Genomic DNA, 11,344 nt, shown 5'->3' with positions numbered 1-11,344 from the left:
AGCTCCTGCAGTGAGGTGTGTAGTGCAGTAATGGGGACTAGAGGCAGCCGCAGAGGATGGCAGGACTCACACTGAGAGGCTGGGCAGCAGTACCCAGTGCTTCACGTGCCTCCTCTGGGCTGGGGGGTCCCCTTAACTCCATACACCCAAGTGCTGTCTGGTCTACGGCTTTCTCCGCTGCTGGATGCTGAGAGGCGACAGCACTCACACAAGGAGGCACTGCGCTTGTTCAATGGGCTCTATTCATACACACACCCCTTCCCACTGTTCGGTGCTGGTACCTCGACCCTCAGTGAGGGCCGCAACTTCTTTGGGTCCTATCTAAAGGACACACTGCATACTATCTGGGCACGTATGTCCTGCCAGTGCAAGGAGGACCTGGCCTCTACACCAGGCAGGTACAGGCTCTGCACTGTTTTGGGAAGATGAAGACGAAGAGAAAAACAAAACTGAGGCAAACAGTTGAGGCTGACTCAGGGCTCATAGGCACATGGGTCTCGTGGATTCAGTTCAGTTTGAGCTGGCTCCTCCTCTTCTGCCGAATTCCATTGGTCAGGTCTAGGGGACACAGGACACCATGGCCCCTGCCCCAGGGCTAAAGCACCAGACAGAAAAGTCTGGCAGGGCTTTCTCCGGGGATGATCAGTGTGTTCCGGTCAGTGGGCGTCCATACTGCTGCCCACCGACATGCTGCTCCAGAGGTCACAGTCCCATGGTGCACCCACTGCTTGTCAAAGTTGGAATCACACAGTCCACCTCTCGCTTCGAGCCTCTACAGACTGCACCAGGCCCTCACCCAACACAGCAAAGTCCTCCAAGATTGCTTCTACGTTGGGCACCATCACAAGCTCCCCACCTCGAGACACCACCATGTGTCCCTTTATGCTGGAGGCCTGAAGAATCAGAGAATAAATTTGAGTTGAAGTGTCACAAAGGCACACACTGAGATGCAAGGCTGGTGGCAGTGCAGACCCAGGGCCACACAGAAAGGCACACCCAGAGAATCACATGTACACACTCAGCAACACATGACAGTTACCAGTCAGCATACCTTAAAGGGCTGGGGCTGGAAGCTGGTGGGCTTCCAGAGGACACCGATCACCTCCCCACCATGCTGGTCATAGAAGAAAAGAGCCAGATCTCCAAAGGCCTCCTAGAAAGGGGCAGAACACAGCAAGATTACAACAGGCACCTAGGGCCTCTTCCAAGGCTTTAACTCCACTGACCACTCCCCAGGCCAGCCAGCCCTTCAGAACTTACCCTGAGCTGGGCCAGATAGAGCTGAGGGGGATCATAGCCTAGGACAGGCATCAGCGATGAAGGCCCTGGCTCACTGAGCAGACCACGACAGAAGGAAGCAGCCGGAGGGTCCACAGCCTGACGGTGCCGGGGAATGTGGCGGGGGGTCAGGTGAAGTAGTACATCGTACATGTCGAGGGGTGGCCGGAACACCGTCTAAGGAAGTCTGAAAGTTACCCTTCCACACACCTCGTTCCCGTGAGCCCACAGACGAAAGCAGCCAGGACAACCTTGAGCCCAGAAGCAAAAGGATGCCCAGGATTCCCACCAGGCTCCACCACTGCCAGGCACCATGGTGGCTTCAGAGCCTGCTCTGTACTGTCTCACCAAACAGCAACTGGGTACCCAGAGAAGCCCTTAAACTGCGGACTTGCAGCCCTAGGAGTTACCCTGAGTCTGATGCTTACCCTAATGTCCCCAGGGCCCCGGGGATCCATCAGCTGCTTCTCTAGGACGGGGAGGGCCTCAGCAGCCAGGATCACAAGCTGCTGAAGGATCTGGGACACAAAAGTCACAAGATTGACCATACTTCTCCTAGCAGAGGCTGGGCCTTTCTTCTTAGTATAAATGAATTTAGAGACAGGTATGGGGTTAAACCTGGGCAGAAGGTCTATCCTGCGTCCACACAGAGCTTCTGCGGTCCTGGGGGGTCATGATGACCATGACTGGGAGTTGTGCCCGAGCTGCCAGGAAACTACGTCGAATTTCTACCTGGTCCTCAGCTAGAGATGACAGGAGATGCTACATCAGCCTCCCAAGACCGTTACTGCACCCCAGGTCCTCCCGCTGTGTAACCAGCAACTGCCCATCACAGGGATTTTCCAATGCCCCTCTCACAAAGGACAAAGGTTACAAAGGGGACACCACATGGGCCTTAACTGGGTGGGGTGTTAACCTCCCAGCTTCAGCCCACAGGCAGATTTTTCCACTGCTTGTCACCCCCAGACTAGTCTCCGGCTCGCACAAGCTGAGGCCTGCCCAAGGCCCCCCTCATCCTACATTCTCACACACACCTGGAGAATTAGGAACCCGACACCCTGCTCTCTGCTGAGACCCAGAGCTCCTAAGATTACAATGGGAAATCAACAATCCCACCCGCAAGGTGTGGGTACCTAGTCTAACTTCCTGCCCCTCCCCCGCACAAGACCTCTCACCTAGTACACAAGAAACCTTCCTCTCCCCTCTCCACAGTCCCTGGTGACTTGCTGGCCATGCCAGTCCATTTTGTCATGGACCACCGTAAGGGCAAAGCTCTCTAAGCAAGCCCTGACACAGGCCTCTTCCTCCTGACAACTCTCTTCCCTAAGACAGTTAAGCTGAGACCTCTGGGATGCGGAGGCTTCCTGACAGAGTTCCGGGGAGACCTTGCCTGCCTTACTGTGCCATCTATAAAGGGGAGTTCCTCCAGTGGTCTGACCTGAGTCTGACCACCTACCCGTCAGTTCACTGTTGAGGTTGACAATGAGAGGGTTGTTCTTCCAATCAAAGGTAGATACCAGGTAAAGAAACCGAAGGAAGCCAACCTGCGGGGAGCTGAGAAGACAGAATGAGGAAGAATCTGAGGCCTGATGTCCCCACCAAGCTTCCCATAATCCCTTAGTGCAGCTTGTGTGAGGTCTAGGTGACTGAGAATGTCCTCTATCAGGTGCACAGCCACCCTCCCCCATTTAGAGTAAGGACTGCATCAGGAATTCAGCTTCCCTAGGTAAGGGAGTGTTGGAGGAATTACCTGGGAGGGGTGAAGGGCTCAGCGTGCAGGAAGAGGGCAGCAGCCAGCAGATCCAGGCTCTCATCAGTGAAACCCTCACCCAAGAGCTGGGCACGTACCCACCGCTTGGCCAGGCGAGCCACACCTGAGAAGGCGGGGTGCTGCTGCTGGAGTCTGGGAGAGGAGGGGATGGTAGTGAGACCCAGGAACTCTGTCAGAGCCCCAGTGTGTCAGCCTCACCGCCAGTGTCATTCAACCTCTGCCCAACACTGGCCTCCGTGCTAATGTGTCACAGGTGTGCACGCACGCACGCTCTCACACACACACACACACACACACACACACACACACACACACACACGCACGCACGCACGCACGCACGCATGCACGCACGCACGCTTTCCTAGCAAATACCCGGGAGGCTGCTACTAATGTTATCACCATTTCACAAATGAGACATTGTTCCCTAGCCTCTCAGACAGCCTGTTAGCCAGGAGAGCAGAATGGAGGCAGGAGAAGCCCCACATCCAAGAAGAGCTTATGCATGTAGCCTTACCCATGCAGGGCACTGGTGAGCAGGGGCAACAGCTTGGTGTCTCTCTCAAGGCGGAGGGAAGCAGGTGTGTCTCTCATAGAGATCATCCCCTCAGGACTCCGCACCTCCCTCAGGATCTGTGGCTCCCGTTGGTAGGCCACTCGAATTCGGAACACAAACCCATCCTGTGGGAAGACGTGGCACAGGAAGTGATGTCAACACTTGGCGGTGCTCTGCTGCCTACCTCCCTGGGCCCCCAGCACACTATCCCCTCATGCGCCCTGGCATCCCTGGAGCCCATTCTTCGTGACTTCCCACCCTGCATCAGCCTGACCTTGAGGACGTCAGTGTGTGTGGCCGTGGCACGGCACTGCAGCCCATGCTGCTCTGTCAACACTTCTGCCAGGCGCAGCTGGAAGGCAGCTCGGACTCGCTTCACGGCTTCCGCATCCTGAGGCCACTGCCCGCTGCCCTCCAGGTGACAAACCACTGAAGAATAAAAGGAGTGACAGACCTAATACTGCAGCCTGCTGCCCTTCCCACTCCCTCCCAAAAACCCTCTTACCGGTCATAGGCTCCACGTAGGCTGGGCAGGGCTTATCCGGCCGGGGTAACAGTGAGGCCCGCTCTTGGAGATGCTTATAAAAGGAATAGGCAGGCCGAACGGGGGCCGGAGGGAACACCTGTAGAAGAAGCGAGGATGGTAATGTTAACATGGGGGACAGCCCAGACACAGGAGGTAAGAGGGAGGAAAACTGAGTGTGGAAAGGACGCCACACCTTACCTCGGTATAGCGCAGCACTGGGTGAGCTCCCTGGACGGCAGACACAGTGAGCGGGAGACCCTCCAGTCCCCACAGCAGGCGGCTGAGGTCATCATAGCAACGCACCGCCAATGCCAGGGCCTCTTCACCTGTGTTGGAGATCTGATGAAGAGAAGACACTCAGGAAGAAGTCTAGGTCTTACAAAAGCCCAGCACCACCTAGGATCCTGCCATGACTCAGGCAACTGAAGGACCAGTGCACCCCCTGCTGGACACAAGATGAAGCCTCGCTGTGGTGGAAAGGGTTCTTCCCAGTCTTGCCAGGTTACTGACAATCACTGGCTTAGATCCCATTTCTTACCTCTTTTGGGCCTTGGATCAATGCATTGAGGAAACCACCCACGTAGTGGACACACGTATCTGGGATGTCAGCATGGCTGAAGAACACAGAATAAGGTCATCAGGAACTATGCCCATCAAAATAGCTACCCTGACCACAGCAGCCTCTGGCATGAAGACCTAACACTCACAGTGCCAGGAGGTGGGTGACCACTTGTTGAGGAATAAGGTGCTTCTCAGACATAGAGGCTGCCTCCCAGACCACAGCTTCCCGGATGGCTCCATCCTGGAAACGTCTAAGTTCTGAGCGGGATCCCCAGAACTGACGGAAGTCAGCAGCCTGGGGAGCAGAGGATGGGGGGAAAGATCAGGAAAGACAGACTTGAGTTGGGGTGTAGTTCAGAGGCCTCGCCCAATAACACGCTCACAGCCCTAAGCTCAATTCTAAGCACTGAAGTAAAAACGCAGGCCGACCCGCCCACGCCTTCCCACCGGCAGGCTGGGGTTCCACACCTCAGGCTGGTCAGCCTCAGGACCAAGATCAAGAACACTGGTCAGTCCCTCAGGCCGGAGGAGCAATCCCAGGGTCAGGGTCCCAGAGTCCTTATGCTTCGGTGGCTCTTTGTTGATATCCCACTGTAGGGTATAAAAAGTCTGTCATCAAACCCCAAAGTCCCCCAGCCTGGTCTGGAAACTAACCAGCTGGGCAGCTTGTCTTTTGTGTCCCTTGGGACCCCACGAACTCCCCCGTTTAACATGGTCTCACCTCTGGGACTGGGGGCCGAGAGTGAGCCAGCAGGTGCAGTCGGGTCCCCAGACCCTGCTCCAAAATCGTGGTTAGCGGGCCCAAAGCTGCTGCAACATAGTCCCCACCATTGTCCTGCAGCTCTGGCCAAAGCTTTAGCCGGTGACAGGCTGCCTGCAGACGACTCAGTGGGCGGAGACTGGAGGGCAGAGGACAAAGAGGACCAATCAGGACCCACCAGGTTCTTGACGCCTCCTCCCTAATGACCCAGGCCCAAACTCACTGGACAATGTGGTCGAAAGCCCGTATCATGGGTTTGGGTGTCATCAACAGCAGCTGGAATCCATCGTCAGCTTTGCTGTCCAGCAAGGCCATGGACAGCTGTGCCTCGTGCTGCACCTGGGCCACGGGGTAACGGAGGGAGCACAGCTGTAACCCCCAGTGGCTGAAAGGGTCACATCTGACCTCACCTCTCTGGAGAGGTGTGTGAGGCTCCGATACCGACAAAGCGAGGGTCTGAGCTGGGACCTCAGGAGGATGCAGGGACAGAGCCCATCGGTACCTGGTGGTAAGTGGAAGCTGTGACATCAGCACAGAAGTTGAGGCGGCCTGTAGAGTCCAGGAACACAACTGGGAAAACTCGGTGGAAGTCAGCCAGCACGGGCTGGGAGGAAGAGAGAGGCCAATCAGGGCTGAACTTTACCTCCAGGCCTCCTGGCACAGACCTGCCCTTCCCCAACTCACCAAGGAGGGATCTGAACTGAGAGATAAGCTGATTCCATTGACCGTCAGATCTGTAGTGGCTAGAGTGAACCAGAGAACGTAGGTGTGTTAGAAGGTTCCTCGTGGGATCCAGCCACAGTGACAACCTCCCTCCCTCAGACTGGGTGGCTACACCTGCATGTCTCAGATCCAGTTTTGTCATCTGTCTGGTGACAGGGAACTAAAGGAGCTCTGACAGAATGAGAGGAACCCCGGCATTAGCGGAACCCCCGGCCTTTCCAGTCTAGCTGCCTTACCCAGAAACTGCAAGACACTTCTCAGGACCTGGTAGCCGCTCATGGTAGCATGGATCTTGCGCTTAGACACGAGGAAGGCAACCAGCATGGAGATAAGGAACCCATTAAATCCACCCAGACCCTGAAAGAAACACGACAGAACTGAGTTCAGAAGCACCCACCACAATGGAGTTAGGAGACGGGGCACCTCCAACTCACCTTGTCCAGCTCGCGCTGCCTCAGCCAAACCTTCAGAAGTGCTATCCCATCCTTCAGCCCCTGGGCAGAGCCCAGCACAGTCGCCAGCAGCTGCGTTTGAGAGTCAAGAGCTGTATCCTGCAGGATCCATGTGTTATAGTGGGGTGTCGGGGGCTCTGGGCTAGCTGTCGAGGAAAAAGAAATTGAGGCCGCGAGCAACGAAGCCTGCACCACACCCCTGTCCCCCACCACATCTCAACACCAGTGTCCACTCACCGCTCTCTGGAGCACCCTGTCCTCGGTACCAGGCAGATCGCACATTGTTCTTGGTTGGCAGCAGGCGGCAAGGGCGGAAGAAATCTACAGGCGGGCACGGGTGCAGGCGTACAGTAACCAAGCGCTCATCCTTCCCTGGGGGGAGGAAAGGGACACCGATGTTCTACAACTCCTGGAACCAGAGGGAACCCCTTACAGCCCCCTCATACCTGGGGGCCCATGACTTCCCACCTCAGAATCTGGGACCAGTGCCTCTCACCGTGGCCTTGAGGCTTCTATTTCTACTCCCCCTCCAGGTTTGCCATCCTGGACTGTGCACTAAACCCAGTGTGTGACTCCCACCATGTGGCCGCAGCAGCAGCGAGGGCTTCAGGTGGCAGCCGTTGGTGTAAGAGAAGCGAACGCTGCCAAAGAAGGGCTCCCGGGCCAGGTGGTAAGCTAAGTGAGCGAGGTAAAGGGCTCGCTTGCGGAAGTATCGCTGGTTCAGCCCGTCTTTGTCCTGTAAGATTTCCTGGAGGAGTCGGGGAAGAAGAGGGAAGTCAGACACACAAGAGCTTACAGGCTACGGGCTAGGTTGAAGTCCCAGGGCTTCTTCTCTGACTCAGGAGTGCCTAAACCAACAGGGGCAACACATCCAATTTCCAGACAGCGCAAAGTCCCAAAAGGACAGTAACTGGCCCAAGGGTCCGTCCAGCTACCCTTAGAGCCCTTTATATCCCCCAAGCCACGGGCCTTACCCTGGGCATGGTCAGGGCCACATCCACGTTGATATCTGGTCGGATGCAAGTACCCAGAAGGTAGCTGCCTACAACAGTGATCTGGGACGGAGGCAGGAAGCGGAAGGAACCCTTCACAGCGTAGGGAACTTGGTGGAGGGGCACTCGAACCCCAGCTGGGAGCCATGACTGGTCAGTGAGCTGTAAGAACAGAGAGGAAACACATGGATTCTACTGCCTTCCTCACAAACCCCCGAACTCTATAGACAACACACACACCAGTATGTTAAAAACAAAACTCTCAATCTTCCATAGATACCTTCTCCAGGAAGACAACGTGTCTGACAAAAACATTTAAACCACCATGATTGACTTTTTTTTTTTTTTTTTTTGAGACAGGGTTTCTCTGTGTAGCTTTGGAGCCTGTCCTGGCACTTGCTCTGTAGACCAGGCTGGCTTTGAACTCACAGAGATCCACCTGCCTCTGCCTCCCGAGAGCTGGGATTAAAGGCATGCATCATCAATGCCCAGTCATAATTGACTTCTTTTTTTTGTTTTTTGTTTTTCGAGACAGGGTTTCTCTGTGGCTTTGGAGGCTGTCCTGGAACTAGCTCTTGTAGACCAGGCTAGCCTCGAACTCACAGAGATCCGCCTGCCTCTGCCTCCCAAGTGCTGGGATTAAAGGCGTGCGCCACCAACGCCCGGCTCATAATTGACTTCTAATATTACTCATTTTTCAGATCAGTAATGGTGACACACACCTATAATCCCAGCATTTGGAAAGGCAGGAAGATCACAAGTTCAAGATCACCCTTGACTATACAGTAATCAAGTTCAAAACCAGCCTAGACTATACCAGACCCTGTCCCAATAAATAACTACATAAAATAAAACGTCCATATTTGGTTGAATGTTAAGGTTCACAACCACAATCCCAGCACCCACGAGGCTGAAGTAGGAGGACTGCCACCAGTCTGAAGACTACATGGGTTACAGAGTTAAGACCCCATGTTGGGCTGGAGAGATGGCTCAGAGGTTAAGGGCACTGGCTGCTCTTCCAGAGGTTCTGAGTTCAATTCTCAGCAACCACATGATGGCTCACAACCATCTGTAATGAGATCTGGTGACCTCTTCTGGTGTGCAAGCATATACGCAGGCAGAATACTATATACATAATAAATGAATAAATTAAAAAAAAAAGACCCCATGTTAAAAAACAAAATCTGGTCAGGTGGTAGTGGCATATGCCTTTAATCCCAGCACTCATGAGGTAGAAATAGGTGGATCTCTATGAGTTCAAGGCCAGCCTGCTGTACAGAGCCAGGACAGCCTCCAAAGCTACAGAGAAACCCTGTCTCAAAAAAACAAAACGTCTCAAAAACCCAAAAACCAAACCAAAACAAAAAACAACAACAACAACAAAATGTGGCTCAGGCCCTCAATCTCAGTGCTTGGGAGTTGTAGCAGGACTGTTAGGGGTTCAAGGCCGGACAGGGATACATGAGACCCTGTTCAAACAAGCTCCTATAAAATTTGTGCAAGGCATACATACGGCTGTGGAGTGATTAGCACACCGATGGCTGGTGACCTACTTCAGTTTCCTTGCAGTGAGAATGACCTCGCCAGCGCCCCACGCTCTTGGGAGGGCAGCAAAGTGTGTCAGATGCCTTGCTGTTCCCTGGCCACCAGCTCACCTCGGCTTCGGGGACAGAGGGCACTCTCTGGATCCGCAGGCTGACCTCCTTCAGGAAAGCGTCAATCCTCTCTTTCTTCTTCTCTGAGAGCCTCACTTCCTTCAGCAACTCCTCTACCTGTAAGAGAGGGAAAGGGGAGGCTGTCAGCCTCGGGACCCCCAGGAAGCCCCTCCAACCTATGCCCTGGTCACCCAAGCACCTGCAAACGAAGCAAGCTGGAGTGGAACAAGATTTCAGTCTCGCGCAGGCGATTCAGCTCCTCATTTGTGGGCTCCTTGTACAGCTCCTCCCGGCTGAGCTTCACGGGCTGCAGGAGGCCGTCTGCAGGACGCTCGGCTTTTGCTCGCTTTCTTGAAGTCGCCTTCTCCTTGCTGACGCCTTCTAGGGCAAGTCCCGAAACCTACGGCCAGAGCGGGAAAAGCCAACATGAAATCGTGGGTATCTACATCAGTTGGCTACAGGCTGTGTGTGGGTAAAGGCTTCATCTGCTCGAGTTCCCCCCTTCCAGTGTGAAGTTTCCGCACCCCATAAGCTTCTCCAATGACACAGCAACCCAAATCAGCCCAAATCAAACGGATTTGGAAAAGGCCCACGTTTAATGATAGAGCACACTCCTGGATGGCCTTCCAACCCCCAGAGTTGACAGGAAAGAGAGACTGGAAACCCACACGTCTATTTGCTGGGGGCGGGGGCAGTTTAAATACCCTGTGGGACTGGTCTTGAGCACCTCTGGGGGAGGGGTCATCATTTGTCGGTCTTTCTGAGATGCAGCAGGATTTGGAGGGATAGGGGAAGGGGGCCTGGGTAGAACCTCCATCACTAACATCCCAGTCTTTTTGGGTATATGGATTCCAGTTCGTGTCTGGCTTCTTCCGGCTAACAAGGGATGATGTGGGGACAAAGTCAGAAATTGATGGGTTCCCACTCTGCAGGAGGTGTGGGTGGAGAAAGCAGGTTGCTGGAGAAAAATAGATCATTAACACCTGTCCTAATTGTACTGACAAAGGTGACTGTGTCAGGAAGGAAAACAGATAGGCCCTTTATTGTGACATCCTGGAAAACCGGACAGTAGAGGGTCCCAGCAGCTGGACTGACCAAGTATCCTAAAGAGGTGTGGAAAGGTGGTACCAGTACAGACGCCCCGCAGCTAATGCAGGGGCTGGCTTTATCTGGAGGACCCTCTGTGGGCTCGCCTTGGCCCAGGCAGGAAGGCCATCTGGGAACGTTGCATGCATGAAACGTTGGTTTTCTTCTAATTTGGTTTGATCTGGATTGCTGCATCAGCGGAGAAGCTTATCAGGGTGCGGAAACTTTTCACAGAGGGCGTCAGATTTTATAAAACTCGGGATGTCCGACACCGGGGTGAGTCTGACAGCACGAACCTGCAGTCCTGCTTGGACCTGGCCGAGTCAGTTTACTGCTCACCGCCGTAAGAAGTGCCCAAAAGTCTTCCTGTTTCTAGATACCACAAATCTTAGCTGAGACAGGCTTGGGGCTGTTTAAGTATCATCTCCACTCCTGCTCTATTCAGATCTTGTTAGGCCAAGCTTCCCTAAAAATCTTTCCCAATGATCTAGGTTGGAAAATAGTGGAAACACGGTTCCTCCAGAATGGGCCGCCCTGAAGTCCCTCACAAGCTAGCTGTCAGGCCTGACTATCTCAGGCACTGTAGCCAAGACAGCACATTTTGAGACTCTCTTCCACCTTCTGAGATCAACGAACCTCTGGCTCCCCAGCTGCTCCGCGTAGCTGCTCTCCGGCGGGGGCCGGCCCCATCTCCACTGCAGGTCCCTCTCCCGCACTCGGGATTCAAGCCGGATCTACCGCGTAGCTCCCCACGTGGACCGAAAAGCCAACTCCTGGGCTCAAACCCCTATCACAGGCTCCACCCACTGCGGGACCATTGGGCTAGCGCACGCTGTCTCGCTCACTATTGGTCAGATGTTCGCAGGGGTCCCGCCCATTGTGGGAGGGACCAAAGGAGGCCCTAGGATTTACAGCCTCTTCGGGCACCAGACCGGAAGCGCGTGTGAGTCCTGCTGGTCGCGTTCTTTCCTCACTTCCCTCTCGGGA

General features: G+C 54.5%; 1 protein-coding gene across 1 annotated transcript; it reads right to left on the bottom strand.

Annotated features, from left to right (window-relative positions):
- Positions 1-223: 223 nt before the first annotated feature.
- Positions 224-11,143, bottom strand: Nol6 (nucleolar protein 6). The gene is made up of 26 exons (XM_040740089.1): positions 10,994-11,143; positions 9,471-9,671; positions 9,272-9,388; positions 7,599-7,778; positions 7,204-7,372; positions 6,862-6,996; positions 6,607-6,770; positions 6,409-6,529; positions 6,134-6,192; positions 5,952-6,053; positions 5,673-5,788; positions 5,411-5,588; positions 5,158-5,280; positions 4,836-4,984; positions 4,667-4,742; positions 4,327-4,467; positions 4,108-4,225; positions 3,877-4,031; positions 3,564-3,727; positions 3,029-3,181; positions 2,735-2,832; positions 1,897-2,021; positions 1,707-1,796; positions 1,261-1,455; positions 1,052-1,153; positions 224-893 (listed from the first exon to the last, which is right to left on the bottom strand). The coding sequence occupies exons 1-26, from the start codon at positions 11,045-11,047 to the stop codon at positions 744-746; spliced, it is 3,435 nt and encodes a 1,144-aa protein (XP_040596023.1). The 5' UTR covers positions 11,048-11,143; the 3' UTR covers positions 224-743.
- Between the last annotated feature and the right edge of the window lie 201 nt (positions 11,144-11,344).

This window comes from Mesocricetus auratus, unplaced genomic scaffold, assembly GCF_017639785.1.
Source record: "Mesocricetus auratus isolate SY011 unplaced genomic scaffold, BCM_Maur_2.0 Super-Scaffold_6730, whole genome shotgun sequence".
NCBI classification, from domain to species: domain Eukaryota; kingdom Metazoa; phylum Chordata; class Mammalia; order Rodentia; family Cricetidae; genus Mesocricetus; species Mesocricetus auratus.
This window is presented reverse-complemented; position numbering and strand designations above follow the sequence as displayed.

Bases quoted from the DNA above. Each gene is read 5' to 3' on its own strand.
- Nol6 (XM_040740089.1), bottom strand. From the start codon at position 11,047: ATGGGGCCGGCCCCCGCCGGAGAGCAGCTACGCGGAGCAGCTGGGGAG. The intron at 4,032-4,107 runs GTAAGAGGGTTT...TTTATTCTTCAG, and splicing joins CTACGTGGAGCCTATGACCG to TGGTTTGTCACCTGGAGGGC. The intron at 2,022-2,734 runs GTAGGTGGTCAG...TGTCATCTCTAG, and splicing joins CCTCAACAGTGAACTGACGG to CTGAGGACCAGGTAGAAATT.